The sequence below is a fragment of the Camelus ferus genome, chromosome 16 (assembly GCF_009834535.1).
Source record: "Camelus ferus isolate YT-003-E chromosome 16, BCGSAC_Cfer_1.0, whole genome shotgun sequence".
Classification (NCBI taxonomy): Eukaryota; Metazoa; Chordata; class Mammalia; order Artiodactyla; family Camelidae; genus Camelus; species Camelus ferus.
Window position 1 is genome coordinate 22,559,022 of NC_045711.1, and position 21,373 is coordinate 22,580,394.

General features: G+C 57.3%; 2 protein-coding genes across 2 annotated transcripts in view; one reads left to right on the forward strand and one right to left on the reverse strand.

Moving 5' to 3' along the window:
* The window catches only part of TIMP2 (TIMP metallopeptidase inhibitor 2), a 42,859-nt gene that overhangs the window by 18,404 nt on the left and 3,082 nt on the right, over positions 1-21,373 (forward strand). Inside the window, exons 2-4 of the mRNA XM_032456700.1 lie at positions 12,102-12,202; positions 14,208-14,316; positions 20,103-20,227. Of these exons, the coding sequence (XP_032312591.1) occupies positions 12,102-12,202; positions 14,208-14,316; positions 20,103-20,227 (335 nt within the window). The remainder of the gene's footprint in view (positions 1-12,101; positions 12,203-14,207; positions 14,317-20,102; positions 20,228-21,373) is intronic.
* On the reverse strand, positions 5,907-8,331 carry LOC116656707. Its single transcript, XM_032456699.1, has 2 exons — positions 7,212-8,331; positions 5,907-6,012 (listed from the first exon to the last, which is right to left on the reverse strand). The coding sequence occupies exons 1-2, from the start codon at positions 7,903-7,905 to the stop codon at positions 5,981-5,983; spliced, it is 726 nt and encodes a 241-aa protein (XP_032312590.1). The 5' UTR covers positions 7,906-8,331; the 3' UTR covers positions 5,907-5,980.

The window sequence follows — 21,373 nt, forward strand, 5'->3', positions numbered from 1 at the left end:
GCAGCTGGAGCTGCTCAAGCCATTCGAGCACCCGAAGGAGAGCTTGGGGGCCGATCTCCAGACGGAGCCAGAAGGTGGGAGGAGGGAACCGAGACAAGCCAACCTGGCCCGTCTGAGGCCCGACTCCCGTCCCGACCCAGGGAAGGAAGGAGCGTATGACTGCAGCCCTGCGTCCCCCTCGGCTGGCTTCGTCGACGATGACGGGCACAGTCAGATGATCCGTGACCTCCAACAGCACATTCTGGAGCAAAACAAGTTGCACAAGCAGTTTCTTGAAGAAGCCAGGAAACGCTTGCAAGAGTTTCAGAGACTATGTTAAAAACGAGAGTCCTGCCTGCAGTAAATACATCGCTGATAACTGGGCGTTCTGCCGGGCCTGGTACCCCCGTCTGTGCTTGTATTTGCGTTGTCCGCTCAGAAACCCATAGCCTCTTTAAAAAACGGGCCATCAGTCGTCCTCCCGTCCTTTGGAGCGAGTTCCCCTGCAGGGATTGTGCCGAGTCCCAGTCCTGCCTTTTAAAAACTAAGTCCTGTTCAGGACGGCTCCTTAGCACAAAAACAGGAACCGTGTGGGGCGCGGTGCCCGGGTCTGGCCAGCGCAGCCGAGGTGTGGCCCAGAGCGGAGGCTGTTTTCATGTGCCGCGGGCGCAGATGGAAACTCCAGGTAAAGTGAAGTGCTTCAGATGTTTCAGCCAAATAAACGCTGGACTTTCGGGGGCATCCAAGGTCAGACAGGCACACTTTCAAAAGATACATCATTTATTGCTGAGACATTAGCAGAGAGATTTAACTAAAATCTCTTAGTCTTTCAAGCCAACCTCATCTAATAGAACATCACTTAGTAACATTCGTGTAATTTTAATATTAGAAAGTGGGAGGGAGGGAGAAAGAAAGGAAGTGGGGGCTGGGAGGAACAAGAAACGGGAAGTGTTCCCGGTGATCCAGCCCTACAGTCTCCTTCTGGGGCTGGCAGTGGTGGGGGGACTGGGGTGTCTAGTCCTTTTCCGGCCCCTCCCCACCCCCCAGCGTTACCTCTGACCCAGCAGCCTTGGCCGCCAGGAGACCCTGCGCTGGGTGGGGTGTTATCTGTCAGTTGCATACTCAGGGATTGGGATGGGATGGAATGGGATGGACAAATTAGTCTGCAAAGAGCCGATAGTAAACACCGTAGGCTTTGCTGGCCAGATGGTCTCTGTGGCAACAGCTCCCGCCTACAATTGCAGCTGGAGAGCAGCCACAGGCAGCACGTAGATGAATGGGTGTGACTGAGTTCCAAGAAGACACCTTATTTACAAAAATCGGTGGTAGGCAGGCTTTGGCCCTGGGGCCAGGGTTGGCTGACCCCTGACTTCACATATTGAGCAGAGCTGGTGCCTCCCTCCCTCCCTCCTTTCCAGGACCTCAGATGCACCGAGACTGACCCTCCTCAGTCACGATGCGCTGGCATCGTCGGCCCATGAATAGCCTTTTGTGATGGCATGTGTATTTTGTAGACAATATAATGAACAACTGAGAGCCCATCACCCAAACCCAAGATCTGGGCTGTTTGCTGAAAACCAGCTTCTCTCTGTGTGCTACTTCCTTTTCTGTGCCCTGTTCCTCCTCAGCGGGATTGCAGACCTGCTGAGCCTGGGGTTGTCCCTGCACTTCGCTACACACACGCATGCACGCATGCGTGCACACACACACACACACGCACGCACTATATTGTTCAGTTTGACTTGTGCTTGAACCCTATAAAAAAAGGGTACCATATAACGTGTGGTCTTTTGGGAGCTCTTCTGGATCCAACATAGTTAATACATCCGTGTCACACGCAGGTGTCATTTTTCCCGAGGTGACACATCATCACGCGACTGTCTCAAGCCCTGTTTCCTTAGCTGCTTCTGTTTTGGGCCTGTTCCCCAAAAGAGAACTACATCCCTCGTGCACTTGGATCAAAAGTGCCTTTGGAAGGTCTGAACACAGCATCTGGGACACGGGTGTGGGAGGGGTCCCGGTTCTCACTTTTCTCCCCATTCTCATCCCCCCCCTTTTTTGGCCCTGGGTTGACCATATGCTATTTTTCCTTTACAAATACTGAGTGGCAGACACACTGCCCCGCTTGCTGGAGGTGAGCCGTGAACAACATGCACGTGGGAGTCTAGGGCTTAAGTAGAGGATACAGGTGACAAGTGATGCCACGACAGATGGTGCTGGAGGAACACTCGGGGATGTGGGGGCCCTGGCCCAGCATCATGTCTCTGAGCATCCAGCCCACAGCCCCCAGACGTGTCCACTTGTACGAGACGGTAATGGCGTTCCATGGGTTTTTCTGGTTGTTTTAACATCAGTAGCTTGAGTGAGGAACCTTCCGCCAGCTCACGTCTCCGGCATGTGGGTCCCCGCTGTCTGTGGCCTTTCCATTGTAGGTGGAGAAAATGTTCCATCCTGGCCCTATTTCTTCCTCTCATCTGGTTCCGGAATGTCACGGGGCCAGGGCTGCAGAGCCACTCCGCAGTTTGATCTGAGCCCAAAAAGATGAAGGTGGAAGTCCTGGGGCCAGGAGAGCTCTGTCACTCCCCGGCCGGATGAAGACTCCCGGCGGGGAGAGGTGTTGGCTCCCAGCCAGGCCTCAGCTGGCATTCCCGTCTGTCGCTGTGGGGTCACCTCGGTCTGAGAGGGCGGAGGGGGTGTCGTGGGATCACCAGGTTTAAAACCGTGGCCACGATGGGACCCAAACGTTGAGTAATGAGGTCTTCCTGACTCGGCCTGGAAGCCACAGTCAGATGATGGAACAAGCCTGCCTTTGAGTGTGTTATTTTTGTTTCCACTTTCAAAGGTCGTGTTTGGTGGCCCACATATTCTTGGGGAGGAATCGCCCCTTCTCGGCCACCCTTGAGCTAAAATAAAAGGAGGTGTGGGGGCTGGGCAGTGAGCCGTGGTGGAGGGTGAGTCATCTCTGCCTGGATAGTCGCTCCCACGCTGTCCCCCGGCAGCAGGAGGAGACCCCTGCCCTTCCTACCTGTCCTGCAGAAGGCTCGAGAAGGGTGGGAGGGGTGCCACTTGCCCAGGCCATGGTGTGGGTGATGAAACAGGCCTCCAGGGCACCCTTCCCCCCCGAAAAAGCTGGCCCTCCCATGATTCCCAGTGGAGATATGGCGGGTAACTGCCGTCTCTTGGTGGGATCCAAGGGGTGGGCAGCCCCTGTCGTCACTCCGTTGGTCCCTTTGACACAGCTGGATCATGGTGCCGAGGGCCCTGGGGCTGCGCCAGCTGAAAGGTTCCCACTGAGTCCTGCTGGGGGGGTGAGGACCTGCACGCGGCGGCTCCATGCAGGGTCTTCCGTCTCCCTGAAACGGGCTCTTTCCCTTTGAAACTATATCTTCTAGAACTTTCCCCTGGTTTTGTTGTTCTGCCCCACGTTTGGGGGCAGCTTCCTGTTCCTGTTTCACTCTGTGTCCTCTGCTCCCTTCCTCGCAGGCCTGCCTCTGAGCCCCTCCAGACCTGGGGCCCTCGAGAAGGCCTCCGTGGCCGACCTGCTGGGGGACTGGTCCCATTTGTCCAAGGCGTCTGCTGGGGAAGGCGGCGCTGGTGAAGCCACGAGGTCCGCTGTCCACAGGCAGTGCAGGCCTGCCGTGACCCACAGGTGCCTGGACATGAGACACAGGGACAGCAGTTCACCCGCAGCGACGTGGCCACTCCTGCCCTGGCTAGGGCTGTGGGCGCCATTGATCTTGGATGTGACCCCACGTTCCATGCATGCTGCTCTGAGGGTCCTCACACCTGTCCCTTCCCCGCCCAGCCAGGTGTGAGATCATAGTGCCTATGATAGTATCCAGAACCTCAGAAATATAAAATAATGGGGAAATAGGTTTTTAAAGTTGGGTGTGGGGTCAGGGGACCCTCTGACTTGCAGTGGTTTTTCCAATGAGCAGAAGATGGCCGCAAGGTGTGGGCGGCATCTTGCCTCCACCCGCCGCCCTCTGTGACGGGACGGATGGGGTCCGTGTAGAAGCGCAGCCATCTTGGACAGCTCCTGCCGCAGCCTGGCCGCGGCTGGAGGTGCGGCGCTGGGTGGGCGGCACCCTGCCCGCTGCCCACTCTGAGGGGCAGGTGGGCTGCCACCTGGAGGCCTATTTGCAAGGCTGCACTAAGGAGGAGCAGCTGAGAAACCAGGGCATGAGCCGCCCAGCCTGCTCGCTTCGGTTCCCTCCGCCTTGGAAGCTGGGAGTGTGGGCCCTGGGATCCCGATTGCTCCGTCCCAGCTCCCGTCTCCTGAACAATGCGGTGGGTGGGGTCAGCCCAGAGACCACAGGCCTCTGTGTCCCATGCCCGGTCACTGCTGCTGCACTGTCCGTGCTGCCTGGGACCTGAGCTACGGGCCCGGCATGCATGTATTCGCTCCCCAAAATGAGGCAGTCTGGAGGGGGAGACCTGCCGGGGTCACAACCTACCAGCGGCAGCATGAGGACAGGACCCTCGTCTGCTGTCCCTCACTTCACGTCTGTCCATCCAGTCCCTTCCGCAGCCTCTGGGTGGGGAGGGGTCCCAGAGGGGTGGCTGGGGGTTCTCTCAGCGCCCCTCCAAACTCCCCCTGTCTCCTGCCCGGCCCAGCCTTGCCCCTGCCCCCACTCCAGGCTCCAGGCCTAGGGTTTACAGGGCTGAGCTTGGCTCCTCTGCGGGGTCTTGGCGGAGAGAGTGCAGAGCAGCAGTTCCCTGCACAAAGCCGCACTGTTCTCAGCAAATCCTCCCAGCATTGGGGTGCATTTTTTTCAAATGATTCAGCAGCACGTGAATGGGAAGGGCCCAAGCCCAGCGCTTCGGAGACCATGACCAAGGCCTCTGGCATGAGATCCCGCTGGGCCCACGGGGAGAGGGGAGGGAGGGTGGCAGGGCTGGAGTTGGGGGTCCTAGCAGGGTCCTGGGGGGTCGGGAGGGTGTCTTGGCAACAGGACAGTGAATGCTGCAGCTTCTCTGCGCCCTGCCAGAGCGCGCTTAGAGACATCTCCTCCTGCTCCCAGGGGGCCCAAGCAAATGGCCAGGAAATGGAGATGGAAGAGCTGGTCTCCATGGAGACGGGGCAGCCAGTGGACAGCCGCTCACATGTATGTGCCAGAATGTGGACTAGCACTGGGCAGGCCTGGCAGATCCCCAGGTTCTGTGCTTGTGGGCTGCATGGCCTGGGGCTGGGGGGTACTGCTGTGTCCTGTTCTCTGTCCTGCAGCCCCCACGCCCCACCCCACCCTCAACTCCCTAAAAAACATATCTGCTCTGAGCAGTTGTCATTCTAGGCATTTTTGACTCCGGCCTATTACGCTGGCCAAGTCTTGCCCTCACCCTGGACAGCACAGCCCTGCCCTGACCTCTGTTAGCTCCTGGGGTTGGTGGGGAGGTTTGGGGGACCTGAGGGTGGGTCTGGTCTTTCTCAGCTGCTGCGAGGATGGAAGAAACCCTCGGTTCTCTGCCGCATCACAGGGCTGTTTTTAATTACTTCATTTCCCTGAAAGCAGCAAACTTGGAGGAGGTCTGCTCCACCCCTGACCGAAAGGGACCTGGCGTTGAGGCCAAGGAAGGCAGAGCTGAGTGCCTGGGGAGAGCCCCCACGCCTGCGTCCACCAGGGGCACCGGGGAGGGTGGGGACTGGGTAGACAGTGAGACCAGAGGGGCAGGTGGGGCTGGATGCTCCCACGGCCTTCCGGCGCCAAGGCTGATGCCACGCATTCCTTGTGACATCTCCCAGGCTGCTCAGCCACACCCCGTGTCCACGTGCAGTTCTGTAGGGAGGGGCGTGGCCCTGAAACCTGGGGACTCAGAGCGGTCCGCAGTCCATGGGAGCACGACCCGCTTTCCGAATCAACATCCACCTGCCGCCTGCCCCTCCAGCCCGTGAGTCTACCCCCGCCCCACCTCAGAGAAGCAGAAGCAGTCTCATCACAAAGGGTCACGTCTTCACTCTGGCCCCCACAGCCCGCTGCGATGATTCAGTTACAGGCAAGCACTAGGGGTCTCTCCGTAATCCCAGGCAGGGCTCTGAAAAATAAAGGCATCTTGTTACAGCTTTCGTAGGGCAGAACTGCAGCCTGTGCATCTGAGGTGTCGCTGCAGGAAGTGGGGCACCCCTCGCTTTCCTGACTCTGACCTTGAGGGTCAGTGGTGGCTGGAAAGGGGGCTCCCCCATCCACCCTTCTCTGGGACTTGGGACAAGTTCATCCAAATTCAAAGGCTAAGGGGCCTCGGCCAGGTGGACCAGCCCTGCCATGTCGCTGTGTCCAAAAGGGACAGGAGACCCTCATCCCAGGTGGCTGCCGGGGGATGTCACTGCACATGTTAAGTGAGGGCTTGGGCAGCACTGTGATTTGAGTGTGTGGATGTCTACACTAGCGGCACCCCTTCTCTGGCGAGTCTAGACAAGGGCGAGAAGCCCTCTAGCACTCCCCCAGTACCCCGGCAGCGCAGAGCACCCCTGGAGGGTGGGCGTCTGAAGTCCCACCTGGAGTGAGTGGGGGCTGGGTTTTATCTGGGGCGACATCAATTCTTATGGTTGGTGTGTGATTCTTCCCAGAGACAAGGACACGGGCCAAGTGACCCTCAGAGGACACTGGCAGTGTGGGCTGCAGTGACCTCATTTGCATCTAAGAAATGGGAGTCCTCAGCCGCCCCTGTAACCGACCATACGCAGTGCCCCCTTCCAGGCACAGTGGCAGAGCGCCCCCCACTCTGGATGGGGGCCAGGAGGGTCTTTGGCAAATGTGCTGGCCAATCAGAGGCCTCCCCACCCGCCCCCCACAATGAACGGCTTTGAGAGCATGTGTCCCTCACCGGAGGGACCACTGGGCATCTTGCATAGGGCTGTGAGCAGGGTTGGAGAGCGGGGGGCACGGTCCCTGCCAGCACCCCGTCTCTGGGCGTCCCTCCCAGGTCTGGGCAGTGGGCCAGGCTCGGAGGGGACAGTGGGCCCTGCTGCCGCTGAGCCAGTGTTGCCGGCCTGAGTCAGTGCGCACACGTGAGGCTCAGATGGTTCGGGGCCGGATTTTGAACTTGTATTTAGACAGGTGTTCTTCCGAATCCTGGAGTTTCCCGCGTCTCTTCTGGGCAGACCCCTGGCTTTCCCCTGTGCTGGGAGCTCTGCCTGGGTGGACCCTGGGGGCTGGGGAGCTAAGGGGTGTTGGGCATGTTGGGACAAGGCCGTGAATGTCTGAAAGTCAGGGTCCTAATGCCCACGAGCTCACCCGTACTCTGGGGCTGGGAGCCCAGCCAGGCCGTGTGGCCCCCCGGGGGAAGGTCCTGCGGGATGCCGTCACACACGTAGCACGTGGCCTTCCTCCAGGAGCAGCTGGCCCGTGGCAAGATAATCAGGGTCAGTCGGTGAGCATGAAATACATGACTTTCTGAGAGGCAGTTGTCATTCGTGGTCCAGCCCCCCCATGGGCGATGCTCCTGGCTTGTCCTTAATCTCCGTTGCCTCCCCAGTACGATCCGAAGATACAGGGGGGCCCGGATGTTGGTGGGGGTGGGAGAGTGGCTTGACTCGACTTGGGCTGGTCGAGTGTGCTGCTCTCCTGGGGCGGTCCTGGCCACACCGTGTGCCGGGGACACCCCAGGTCTCCTGCAGCCCCCTCCCCATCCCCTCCCCCAGCACCGCAGCCCCGCCTGGCCTCCGTGGGTTTGGCATGGGCTGTCGTCATCTCTCGGAGTCTGAACGCAGCCTGTGTTCCTCGGACTGCCGTCCGCAGCCTCGACTTTCCACCCGCCCATTCTTTTCCGTCCCAAATCTGGCGGGGTGGATGAGGGATTGTTTTTGCAGGCTCCTCGCGGGGGAAGTGACATCATCTGGTGTCCACGGCCCGAGGGGTGGGGCCGGGGGCTCTGCGGTTGCGTGTGCTTTGAATTAAGTCGTTGGTTGTGCATTCCAGTAGCCAACATCTGGCGGTGGATTCGTCAGCCAGTGTATCACCCTTGATCTCAAACCCAGATGTTATGTTAATGGCAGAAGGGAGAGAAGGAAAAACAAAATCCCAGCAGCCCAGGGAGAGGCCGTCGTTCTGGGGCGCAGAGCAGACAGAACAGGAATCTCCATGAAGGCTCCCTCCTGCGCTGCCTCTGGTTCCTGAGGGGCGGTGGCGGGGCAGAGCTGCCCGCTCAGTGGGCAGAGGGGGGGCGGGACGCAGGCTGCTTCCTCACCCCAGGGCCGAACGCCACGCCCAGCCCGTGGTAGGCGTTCAGTAAACATGAACCCATGCCTTGATTTTAAGTTCTTCCCAGATTCCTGGGGCCGCTTTGCTTCTCACCAGCCCTATCCTTTAAACGACCTGGGCCTCGGAGGGCCCATCCCTCACCTGGCCTCGAGGCCGGAGCTCTAGGTGACGCCCGGCACGCTGAGGGCAGGAAACGCATGTCTGAGCCCTTCCTGCCTCCTCTGTCGGCCACTGGCAGAGAGCAGCGGCACTGCTCTGTTTTCCTGTCCATTGTCCATCTTCTTGCCCAGGATGGATGCTCCTTGAAGGCAGGGCCTGCTACTGAAGGACTTGCCACACCTCACCCTCTTCCAGTGGGCAACAGGAAGGGACTCATGCTTTTAGGGTTTGTGCTTGAAAGGGAACCTGCCCCCAAGCTCTGAGCTTGGCATGGAAGACAGCCCCCTCTGGCTTATGCACCAGCAGAAAACTGGGCAGCAGGATGTCAGTGGTGGGGCTGGCTGGGGTCCACCGTAATGCTGCCCCAGCGCTCTCTCCCTCCCTCCCTCCCTCATGGGACCCGTGGGTCTGTTTCCCCTCAGGTCTGCTAGCTGCCACTTGCCCGTGGGATCCTCTGGCTGTGACAGGTTCACTTGCCAGCACTGTGTGTATGTGTATGTGTGTGTGTCTCCCGCCCCATGCAGCGTGGTGCTGAGCCCAGATGGCACCTTCTGCCCCCAGCAGGCCCGTGGTGTGGATCCCTCACACCTGCGCAGACAGGTGAATGCCAGCCTCTCTCCCTTGTGGCTGGAGGGCACTGATGCTTTGGGGAAAGTTTCCATACAGCTGAGCCTTCTTTTGTCTCTTGCTTCTTTCCTTCCTTCACACGCTCTCTCCTTTTGTAGTGTTGAGGAGGTTCCCACCCCAAAGAGTCTGAATTCCTGCCCTGCATGGCCGAGCCCAGTTGGAGATCCTCCCCGCCCCACCAACCGCTTCCCTGCAGAGAGCTGGCGGCCCAGATGCCGGTGAACATTCTAGTCTTAACGTCATAGGTCAACCCTGGGTTCAACCAATCTCTCCTTTTCTGACAATTTTTAAAAGGCAGGTGTGTGGGCTGTAGCCCCAAAGCAGGTGCATTGGGAAACGGCATGAGACCCAGACCCGGGGTCCGCGCTGCCCAGGGTGGGCTCTCCGGGCCTGAGCGGTGAGTGTGGTGCAGGCGTCCTCACCCTGCGCCCTGGGGGTCGGAGAGCTGGCGCCAGGCTTCTCCGTGGTGGTGCTTCGTTCTGCCGTCCTGAGCTCCACGTGCGTCACAGCCAGCACTGCCCGTCCCGCGCCCCCGTCCAGCAGTCCTCCCCAAACCCGCTGCTGGGCAGGTACTGGCGGTGCGGGTGTCTCCGTGCCAGACGCAAGCGGCTGAGTCCCAGCGAGGTCAGGGAGCGTCCCTGAGACGACGTGGCGGGAGGGGCTCCAGCAGGATGTGGCCTCCTGTGTTGCCCTCTTGAATAACGACCCAAACTGCCTGGGAGCCTTAAAAGCTTTTGTAAGAGAAAGATACGTGGGCCTCAATGCATGGAATGGAATGGAGTCTCTTGGCTGTTTGGGGTCAGATTTTGCTTATTTTCCGACGACCACAGTGTGTTTATCAAACATCTGTGATGTGGTCAGCGTTGTGCAGAGTCCTGGGCCTCTGGAAAGCGTGCAGAACTGAGTGTACCGTCATAAAATCCAGCATCTTTGCCTTTCCTGGAACTGTTGTCTCCTTTGGATGCCCCTGGTCTGTTTGATACCATGGGCTGAGGACGATACTGTGGAAAAGCAAACGTGACAGGGCTAATCTGATGTTGGCTGATTTGCAAAAACACTTTTTTGTGCCATGTCACAGTGAGGTACATAGATCAGGCAGGTAGTAAGAGGGACCAAAGACAGACCGGACCTGTGCTGCCGCCCAGGTATCTCAGGCTCAGCTCAGCAAATACTCAGTGAGCACTGCCTGTTCTGTGGCAGGAACGGAGCCTCTGCCTGTTAGAAGCTCCCAGGGCCCAGAGCAGACGGGGGTGCAGGTGTTCACAGCAGCACGGACGGGGGCTGCAGAGTATACCGAGCGCTACAAGAGGACAGGACTTCCCAGAGGGAAGGTGGGGAAGGGCTATTTCAGTTGGGTCTTGAAGGATGAACAGAAGTTCTCCAGATGGAGAGAGAGAGGTGGCATTCAGGGCAGAAGAAACTTGCCTGTCTAGAGGTATGGACACCCCGGGCAGGTTCAGGTTCAGGGAGTATTATGGGCTGGTGGAGCAAACAGCAAGAGCTGGGGGAGGGGTGGGGACGTCGAGGCAGCTGAAGTAGTCACGGGCTGGCACCAGTTGCAGAGGGTCTTCTGTTTTCGACCAGGGCAGTGGGCGGCCACGTTTGACCCGGAAGGACCGTGACTGTGGAAGGTGCTGGGGGTGGGAGGAGATGCAGGGAACAGGTCACTGGCTACCGAGGGCGAGGCCTTCTGTTCTGCGCTGGCCCACCGTCTGGAGTTTCCTAGATGTGGCTTTGTAGGTGGGGGCCTGGCTCAGCCGGGGAAACAGGAACCTGCGGCCTCGGCTCGTCGTGACTCAGCTCCGATGGGGGAAGAATGGGTTTGGGCCCAGGCAGGGCGCTGGGCTGTGGTGTGGGGCTCTGGTGCCCGGCTGGGATCCGGAGAGCACTGGGGGGGGTTCCGGGGGGGGGTCCACGTCCCTGCTCTCCGGGAGACCGCAGCCCTGGCGGGTGGTTCTAAGAGTCCAGCTGCCCGCGTGGGGTGGGGGGGATTGGGAGGCCCTGCTAAGCCTGGTGCTGTCTGTTAGTTCCATGCCCTGCTCACACCCACACTCACAAGACACTCATCCGGAGTGACCCCAAACAGCTAAATCTTGGAGGACAAAGCTTTTAAAGCCATTAAGACAGGCTGTGCCACCAGCTGAGAAGCCTGGAAATGAAAGATAGGGAGGACTCCGCCCAAGTGACAGCGGGAACTGCTGTCAGGTTACGGGGTGGAGCAGAGTCCAGGCTTAATTGCTAGTAGGAAGCCCTGGGGTGCATGGCCCACGAGCAACCTCAGCCTCCGGGGAACATCCCAGAACCTTCCCAGCCCGACCTTGTCCCCTCTCCTTCATCTTGTGTCAAGGTCCGGGGTCATCCTTCTTCCTGTTTGGCATCTCCCCTCGGCCTCTGTCCCTCACGTCTGCTAGTGGTGCCCTTAAATGTCTGCTCTCCCCGTTCGATGCCCTGTGGGTTAGCACATCCTGGCCCTCCCTCTGTCGTGGCTCTGATGGAATATGTGTTATTACAAAGAACCATCCCCAAGACGTTTTTCAGGGACACACTGAGGACAGACTAGGAGGCTAGAAGGACAGACATTTTGGATGTAAGACCTCCAAACGTAAATGTGACAGGGCCTCTTGTAGGTGGGTAACCCCCACCCCCCTTGTCTGCCTTCCGCCTGAAAAAGCCTGTTTGCCAACAGGCTATGTATGGGAGGAGGGCGGTGGCGGGACTTCACCATCCTTACCTGCAGGGTCAGGATTGCAGGCCAGTCCTTTTCCTTATCTGCTCCCCAGCCGCTGATCCATATACATCGGAGAGTGAGGACGGGCCCAGAGCCCTCCAGCGTGACATTGGCAGTGAGCTTTGCTCAGAGCAGTGACTGCCCCGCCACCCCCGGGGTCGGGAGGGATACGAGCTGCTTCTGCCCCTGGGCCCGGGCAACAAGCGGTTCTGGTGAGGAGCCCCGGGACTCAAGGAGTCTCGGGGTGGCGCTCCCGGGCCTCCCCGCCCGTGGGATGGAGGCCGATGCCGCGCACTGGGGCTGGGGCTGCTGTGCCCCCCCGCCCCGCCGCCCCCTGCTGCCCCCACCCCTCTGCGGAGCCAGGACGGCCCTGCGGGGGCTGTGCTCACCTCCTTGTCTTCGTTTCGCAGTGATTCGGGCCAAAGCGGTCAGCGAGAAGGAGGTGGACTCCGGGAACGACATCTACGGCAACCCCATCAAGCGCGTCCAGTACGAGGTCAAGCAGATAAAGGTGCGGGGCCTTCCCGGGCCGCTGTGTCCGCGCAGCTGCGGGAGGACTGGGAGCGGGGCTGGGCCCCCCAGAGGCTGGAGTCCAGGCAGAGGGATCCCACGGCTGGGTCCCTGGGACACAGGTCCAGCAGCCCGTGGGGCAGACAGTAAGGGCGTCAAGCCCCAGGTGGATCCGATGTTCCTTAATCCATCAGTTCCTGAGAAGTTGTGTGGACAGAGTGTGTTCCCATCGGTGAGGTTCAGACATGTGTTGTCTCCATTTTGACGGCTATAAATCGGTGGCAGAGCCTTGGCATTGTCGCCAAGTTCGCAGCATCTGTGGAATGTCCCGTGAGCGCCTCTCCACCTCTCCTTGGTGGTTTCAAAGGCAGTGAGAACGTGGCCGTTTCTTCTGGGAGCCCACGATCGATGTGAGAGTGGGTGACATAGCTCCCCGCAACTGCCGGCGGGGTCTAGTCTTGCCCGGTTAGCTTCACGTTCTGAGGGGGGTGGGATTTGGAGAGAGGGGGCCTCCTGTGGACGGGTGTGCTGGGGCAGCTTCCTGAGAGAAGGGAGTTGAGGAAGAAGTGGACCTTGTCGCCTAGTCAGTGCTGGAGAAGAAGCTTCTCCAGGTGGGGGAGGGACGGGGCAGGCGCTGGGGGCTGCAGATCGACGGGGAGGTGGCGAGGCGTTTGTTGGTTTTTCAGAATGTTGGTCATGTTCAAGGGCATGTGGCAAGGAGCCCGTGCTTGGACGGGAGGCAGGACACGGGGGAGGTCGGGGCAGGGCCGGGGCTGCTGGGGGTTGTTGGTGGTGACCAGCTCAGTCTACAGGAGGGAAGAGACGCGAGGCTCCAGCTGTGGGGGCAGCTTTGTGACCTGCTTCGTGGTTAGTGCCTGCCTATATTTAATTTTATCACAAAAATAAAAAGCAGAGAATAAAAGTTACCAGGGTCAGTGAAACACTAAATCATCACGCCTGTGTCATTTAAAGGGGTGACCTGGTCTCTCAGTACCCGAGTCTCTCTTTATGAAGTGGGAAAGACAGCGCCTCTGCTCTTAGGACACACTGAGGGGTCGTGAAAAGCAGGTGTTGACCCCAAGGAAGCACATTTAGCCCTTCGGGGAAAGATGTCATTTATAACCTCAGCTCTCGCGAAGCCAGTTCATCGTGACATTGGGAGGACCCCTGTTCCATTTGGGCTTGCTTATTGAGAACCCCCGACAAAAGCAGATAACGCTGTTAGCCGTGGTTTCACCAGTACGTGTCCCGAGGCGGCTCCCATGGGATTGCAGAGCCTGTGGGGTCCACCTTCTGCAGCCCTGTTTAGGCTCCTTTGGTGTGCGGTCCTGGGGTGTGTGTGTGTGTGTGCACCCCTTCCTCTGACCCCCACCCCCGATTCTGGTGGGCTGCACCCCCAAACCAGGCTGGAGGACAGTTCTCAGCCCACACTCACGTCCCCGCCTGTCACTGTTTCCGGCGGAGCAGCAGGAACTCCCTTCCTCCCGGACACGGGAACCACGCACCCCTGCACCTGGGCAGCAGACATGTTCCCCAAAGACTGAGAAAATCCGAAGCTGAGAAGCCAAACTCTCCTTGGCCAGCGCGTTACAATCCAGTTGCTGAGGTGCCTCTCTGCTCTGGTCCCCGTCAGGTGGCCGGTGCTTGATCGAAATTCCCAGAAACAGACAAAGGTAGCTGTCCTCCATTTGGGGTCAGAATCAGCCGGAGATACACAAGCCCCCTCCCCAGATTCTTGATGACCTCGCCCGTGGTGGGGAGAGCACATGTGCTGTTTGAGACGGGCCCCCCAGGCGACATTAAGTGCAGCCTGGTGATGACCGCCACACCAAGCAGCGGGAGCTACTCCAGGGAGCCCTGTGCAGTTGGAGAGGGCGTCTCCGACCTGTCTCGCTGGTGCCGCTCCGCCCCCTTTCCGGTGCCGGCAGAGCCCCAGGCGCAGGCGCCCTGGGTGGGGACCGGATTTGCTGGCTGTGCTGCTTACACCCTCATCCTCCTCTTCCCAGATGTTCAAGGGACCCGACAAGGACATCGAGTTTATCTACACGGCGCCCTCCTCTGCCGTGTGCGGGGTCTCGCTGGACGTCGGAGGAAAGAAGGAGTATCTCATTGCAGGTGTGTGTGGGTCTGGGTGTGGGGCGTTCTTGGCGACTGTCCAGGGCCAGGGCGGGGGGCACCGCGAGGTGGAGCCGGGCCCTGAGGATACGTCGGAAGTCTCGGGGAGCCCCTGCCTTTTCCCATCGGAGAACTTGCAGTGAGTGCTCACCTGCCTGTCCTCGACGACCTCCCCTGGGTTAGACCAGCGCAACCCATGTGGCTTGTTGGGAAGGAACCAAGGAAGCCTGTGTTCATAGGAAATTTGAGGTCAGGTGGACACAAAGAGGGTCTTTTGGTTTTGTTTTGTTTTTTGTTTTTTGGCCTTTTGTTCCCGAAAAGGAGGCTCATGTGAGATGCTGGAAGCCCTGGAGGTGGGGCAGGAGAGTTGAAACCCTGTTTTAAATCTTGAAATGGTTGCGCACACTCCTCACTCGCTCCATTGTGCCTCGTAACCCCCTTTTTAAGTTGGGATGAAGTATACGTAACATAAAATTGATCATTTTAGCCATTTTTAGGTATACGGTGTAGTGGCATTAAGCACAGTCACATGGTTGTGGGACCACCACCACCATCCATCTGCGGAACCCTTTCATCTTCCTGATCTGAAACTTCTTTCAGCATGTTTCCAAAGTTCAGCCACGTTGTAACCCGTATCGGAACTTCAGTCCTTTTTATGGCAGAAGCTCCTTGGGTGGATACACTACGCTTTGTCTGTCTATTCACCCCTGCACTGGGGTTGTTCCTGCCTCTCGGCTGTGATGGAGAACGCTGCCTTGAACGTGTGTGTGCACGCGCAGGTTTTTGCCTGGACGTGTGTTTTCATTTCTCTTGGGCAGATGTTGTGGAATTGCAGCACCAGCGCTGGCTCAGTGTTTGACCGGCTGAGGAACTGCCAGGCGGCTTTCCAGAGCAGCTGCACCGTTTCACATTTGCAGGCTTTACTGTTTTTACAATAGAAAAAACAACACTGAAAGAGGAGAGGGGGACAAGGACAAAATCACGACGCAGAGAGCTGACAGCCTGACTCTGACATCACGGTGGCACAGGGGTCGGCACAGGCGGGGAGACGGCCTGCCCATGGGGCAGGGACCTAGTTGCCCTAACAAATCAGCGGCTTCTAGTTTCCTGCGTCCTTTTTGTGTGCTGGTCTGTAACAGCCCTTTAAAATGAGAGCCTCAGCCGGCCGGCTCGGCCCCCTGGCACTGCCCTCTAGGGGCTGTCTGGCCAAACTGCAGGGCTGCAGAAGCACTTACTCAAGGAGGGAGAGCCTGCATCCCGTCAAGGGCGGGCTCCTGATGGGAAAGTGACTTTGGTCTGGGCCAGCGCCTGCTTCCAGACACACCCAGATGAATCCACACCCAGCTGAATCCTCATCCAGGCAGAGGCTCTGTCTTAAAGGTTCGTACATCAGGCTTCACCCTCTCCCCATTTACAGAAACAGGAGTGCCCTTTGCCTGGCACTGACATTTTCCAGGTGCTTTTCGTGTGGTTCCACTGAATCCTCACAGTCCCCTGTTGCCAGCCCCATTTGCAGATGCGGAACACTGAGGGGCAGAGACGAGCGACGTGCTCAGGGCCGTGGTGGGGGAGGCTGGCCTGAACACACTTTCACTTTCAAGCTGATTGTTCCATTTTGGTTGGTGTCACAGCTGCGAGCTTGAAACTGGCCGGGGCGGGAGTATTTGCAGCACAGAATTTGGCAGGTGCTACGCACCAGAGCTTTTCCTCCCAGGAGAGCTGGTGGCTGGGCGTTTCTCAGCACACCCCAGCCTGCGTCACACTGCCAGGGGGTGGGCTGCAGTGGTGTGGCCAGAATTTAGACCCTGGTCAGCCTGAGCCCCGGGTCCCTTATACTCTGCTTCTTCCGTCACTTGGTGCAGAGTTAGAAGTCTCCCTACCCCAGCGCCTAACCCAGGGGTCCTCCACCTGCGGTGCTCATTGGAATTTTATGGGGAGTTTGCAAGAATGCTGGTGCCCAGGCAGCACCCCAGACCAATTCAAGCAGAATCTCTGGGGGTGGGGCCTGGGCACGAGCATTTGTAAAGCTCCCCAGAAGAGTCCAGGACTGAGAGCCAGCGTCGCAGCAGAACCTTCCCCGCTCTGGGTCAGAGGCAGAGCTTTTGTTCCAGAGGAGCCAGGTGGTCGGTCTGCACATGCTCAGGAGGGCTCAGCTCCAGCCACTGAGGTTGGTCACCTCCCTCACACAGGTAGTCTCCAGACAGTCCTTTTGTCTCCTGGGGCCATCTGCGGTCAGTCAGAGAGAGCCAGAGGAGACTGGCACTGCCCTTTATTCCATGGGGACAGTCCAGACTGCAGGGCCCGTTGGCCGGGTTCCGGGCAGGACACAGAGATGGGTCGTGTCAGCAGTCAGGAGCCCCGGCACCCTGGGTCTCCGCTGAGTGTGTGGCTCAGGTCCTGTCCCCGCCCCGCCCACCCCGGGGAGTGTGGGACACCGCAGGGCGGCTTAGAAAGTGGGTCCGGGACAAGAGTGGGGAGGGCGGGGGTGACACGTGGCAGCTTCGTGGTGATTGTTTTGCTGGTCGTTGCTTTTAGTTGTCTTGGAGGACATGGTAGGAAAATCAGTTGTGAGCTCCTCTCTGAGAACGTTGATGGTGTCTCCTGTTGAAGCCCAGCCGATCCTGTTTGCCATCAAAGGCTATTTGCTATGTAACACGTGTGTGGCCTGAGCTGTTCTGCACTCAGGCCCGTTAAATTGACCCCCATCTGAATGAGAAGATGATTAGAATAAGATACATTCGCTTGGTAATTGTGTGCCTACCTGTCATCTTGGACCCCTTCACGTCTCACACTGGAAGCCAGCAAGTGACCTGGGGCACGTTTTCCTATCTGGCCGTGGAGCATCCGATTAATAAGAGGCGCTCCCCCTGGTGGCTGACCCGCCCTATTACATGGGACTCGCCCTAATCCGGCATCGTTCCCTGGCTCGGCAAGGCAACCCTGGTTCCAATCTGGTGTTTACTTTCTGAAGCATAGAATCTATGTCCTGTTCTCCTGGAGTCAGAACAGGCTAACCAGAAATCACGGGGCACGGTAAACCACTCAGCCAGCGCTGGCTGCGGCCCCACCAACGACCTCACAGCCCGAGGCAGCCCACCTCCCCTCGGGCTGATGACTCAGCTTCACATGCCGCGTTGGCCACCGTGAGACGCCCGTGTCCAGGAGCTGCTGTGGAAAGGGGCCCTGTAATTTTCTCCGACAGGCCTCTCCTCCGGAAGGAAAAGTAAACATACATCCCTCAGTTACAAATTTTAATTAATTCCTGTTTTTTTCTGTATCCAAGACTTTGCTTTTTCCCAAGGCAGGCAGATGCTCACAACATCATACACACTTAGCCAGGTCTTAACACTCTCTGCTGAAAGGGGTCTCCTTCCACCATTCCGAGATGCCGCGCTGTTTGCGCGTGACATTCAGAGTTCACGTTAGCCCAGTAATGAGGGCCATTGAAAACATACCGACTGGAAAAGAATCTGAAAAAAAGAAAGTATGTATTTGTGTAACTGACTTGCTTTGCTGTACACCTGAAACTAACATTGTAAATCAATCACACTTCAATAAAAAATACAATTTTTTTTTTAAAAAGGAAGAAAATACACCACTTGCATTTCGTCTCCATCCCCTGCCTTTGCCTACTCTATGCAGAAGCTTGGATTGGTGGTGAAAAGATTGAAAAAGAGAATGAAGCACTGTTGAACACAGACCCGCAAGTTTCCTCACGAGTAAACTATTTTGGAGCCATTTCTATGGGCTGAAAATGGGTAAAACAGGGTTAAGACACACCCTTACTTTTCGTGCTTGCGATCTGGTTAAGGAACAAGGTGTAGAAGTGGAGATTGGTGCCTGTCACGTGACACAGTGGAAGTTGCTCCAGAAGTTTGGAGGCAGGGACCAGAAGGAATACTCAGCCTGTCTCTAATGAATGCCAGTGCCCGGGCAAGGGAGGGGGGCCCTCTACCTGTACAGGTGGGAAATGCCAGAAGGAACCAGGGTATAGGAGTGAGGTCCTTGTCCTCTGGCCATTCTGCTCCTTGTCTATTCTGAACTCAGTGGACGATGGCTCCAGGTCTAGAAAAAAAAATCTATTTTTGATGTTTAAGGCCACCCAGACGCATCTCTTTCTAGTTCTTAGGCTTCAGAGGGAATGTTAGAGTAGTCACCCTGCTCCTCGATCCTTTTCTTTGCCTAGAACATCATACAAGGCCAGACAGATATGAGGGGAAAATAGAGCTTCCGGAGGTGAGGGGTGAGGCTGAAATAGAAGTAAGAGCGTGAGAGCTCACACCCTGGGTGTGCGTCTTGCCACCTGCTCGGCACAAAGGGTGTCACCGGTGCCGCTCGCAGCCATGGGCAAGCCGATCGCATTTCCCCTGGCGACAGGTTTCTGTTGCACTTCCTCCTGATGAGATGCCGACAAGCTGCGTCATTACTTTGCTGAGCTACATCTCCATTAGCGGATGCTCCACGGCCAGGGTTGTGCTCGAGATCATTAAGTTGGATGCACTGCATATCAAGTGGAGGTGCTCAGGGTGCAGCCCAGGGCTGCTGTCTGCCTCTCAAGGAATCCCATGTGGCTCTGTGCCAGGCTGTGGTGTCATCACTGGGCACCGATGTCTCTTGACAAGATGCCACTGTGGCAGGAGGGACGAGGTTTGAGATGCCCTCCCTTGCCCTGGTAAGGGTCTGTCACCCACCAGAACACAGCTATTGGTCTTTTTCTCCTGCTTGACTGGTGCCTGGCTGTCACCAGTCAGAACTCTGCAGTAAGGAGCCAGGAGCCTAAGGTACGAACAGTGTCTTATGGTCCCCGGCAAAGGGAATTCAGGGCAGATTTCTGATTTTATAAAATTGTTTTTACTACTCATAATGGAAAAACCCAGAATTACAAGTTCCACATCACATGGAGGAAATGCTTGTGAGTAAATAGTGAAAACACAGGGAACAGCGCAGTCTACGCACAACGTGATCTTTTGTGTGTGAATACATGTGCATAAAAGGATATTGGAAGGAAATGAGTCAAAATACTAGCTCTAGGTCATGAGAATAAAGGAGATTCGAAGAAGGATTTCCTACATTTTCTAAGTTTTCTATAGTGAGCTTGCATTCTTTTTTTTAAGAAAGTTTATTAATTTTGGGGGGGAGAGGGAAGTAATTAGGTTTTCATTTATTTATTTACTTATTTGTATGGAGGCACTGGGGATTGAACCCAGGACCTCGTGCACGCTAAGCGCGTGCGCTGCCACCTTGCCCTCCCCTCCCACCTGCGTTCTTTTTATGCTCAGGATAAATCTGCAGTGCGTGAATCTGCTCAGGCTACTGGAACAGAAAATGCAGACTGGGGTTCTGAAGCAACAGAAATGTATGTTCTCACAATTCTGGAGGCTAGAAGTCCAAGATCAACCCTGTGTGGGCAGGACTGGTTTCCTCTGAGGCTTCTCTGTGTGGCTTGTGGACGGCCACTTTCTACCCGTGTCGCCATGTGGTCATTCCTCTGTGTCTGCCTGTGTCCTCATCTTTCTCTTATAAGGACACCAGTCCTATTGGGTTAGGACTCACGCGCATAGCTTCATTTTAATCAATTCTTTAAAGACCTTCTTTCCTAATACAGTCACATTCCAAGGTGCTGGGGGTCGGGGCTTCAACATCTGAACTTTGGAGGGGGCACGGCCCAGCCCACAGCACGAGGCACTGTCAGAACGGAACCTCCCCACGCCCAAGCCGCGCCCAGGTGCAGGAGGAGGAGGAGGACCCGTAACTTGCCCTGACCTTGGTGATCCGTGTCTCCTCAGGAAAGGCCGAGGGCAATGGCAAAATGCACATCACCCTCTGCGACTTCATCGTGCCCTGGGACACCCTGAGCACCACCCAGAAGAAGAGCCTGAACCACAGGTACCAGATGGGCTGCGAGTGCAAGGTAAGCGGCTGCCACCTCCTTCCGGGCTTTTCATCACCACCACCTCTAGGTGGGCTGCCGGGGTTCGACCCCAGGCTTCCCAGGGCCTCTCAATCCACAGGGTCCTGACTTAGGGCCACGCTCTGGGGACGTGTGGCCTGCCCACAGGGTAAGGATGTCTGGCCCTCCAGGGACAGTTGGGAGGTACGGGGAAGCTAACTAACATCTAGAAAGGAAGCCTTCTAGAAGGAGGAGTTTTGGGGCAGAACATCGTCCTCGGAGTATTTTTCTACAAACACACAAGTGCAGAGACTGGTGTGCCTTGTGAAAGAGTGTCCCAGGTGATAGGCTTTTGACAGTGTTCCAGCCGTTTCCACGCACGGTGCATGTAAATGTGGGGTCTGTGTGTTGAGAACCCCTGAAACCCCAGACCCTCCTCATAACAGCCACCTAGGGGCTGTGCCGGGCACAGTTAACAGCAGCGCTGACACTTAGATGCAGCCACAGGAGGTGAGAGCTCCTCCGAGCCCTGTGGGCTCCAATCTTGTTCTCTCAACATCCTTCTGTCACCACCACCAACCCCCAACCTCAGCCCCAGCGCAGGAAGCACCGCGGGGTCACCAGCAGTGAGTCTGGGTCCAGAAGATGCCGGGCCAAGCGCGAGGCCGTAGGGGTTGGCCCGTGCTAGTTGGCGCTGCTTGTGTGGCCCTCTTGCCTGTCCCGGTAGGATCCTCGCTGACCCACCCCTTAGCTCATTCTAAGTGTGAACTTCGACCGACAGCCGCACGTATGTCCAGCAAGCCCCTCTGTGCCCACATGAAATCAAGAAACAAGTTTCTCCTTTGTCTTTCCGCGGCCCGAAGGTTTTCACCCTCCCATGGACTTAGGTTCTTTTGCTTAAATGCTCCTTGCTGGTCCCCTCTAAGTCCCTGCATGCTTGAGAGCAAGACACTGTTCTTTTTCCTTGATTTGAACCTGTCCTGTAGATTCAAGACCTTTTATGTTGTTACTATTGTTCAACTCCCAGGAAGGTGGGGCTGAGTGGAAGCCGGTTTGTAATGCTTGGAAAAGGTAGACCAGATGGCCCCAGGTGGTGGCGCCGCCTCAGGAACTGGAGGTGCAGAGATGGTGTCCCCCGCCCTGTCCCACTTTGTGGGGTATGGGACT

Coding starts and splice junctions, on each gene's coding strand:
- LOC116656707 (XM_032456699.1), bottom strand. CDS start 7,905: ATGTTGGCTACTGGAATGCACAACCAACGACTTAATTCAAAGCACACG. Junction 6,013..7,211: donor CTCCCAGCCCCAGAGTACGG/GTGAGCTCGTGG, acceptor TTTATTTTTCAG/AGCCCTGCCTGGGATTACGG.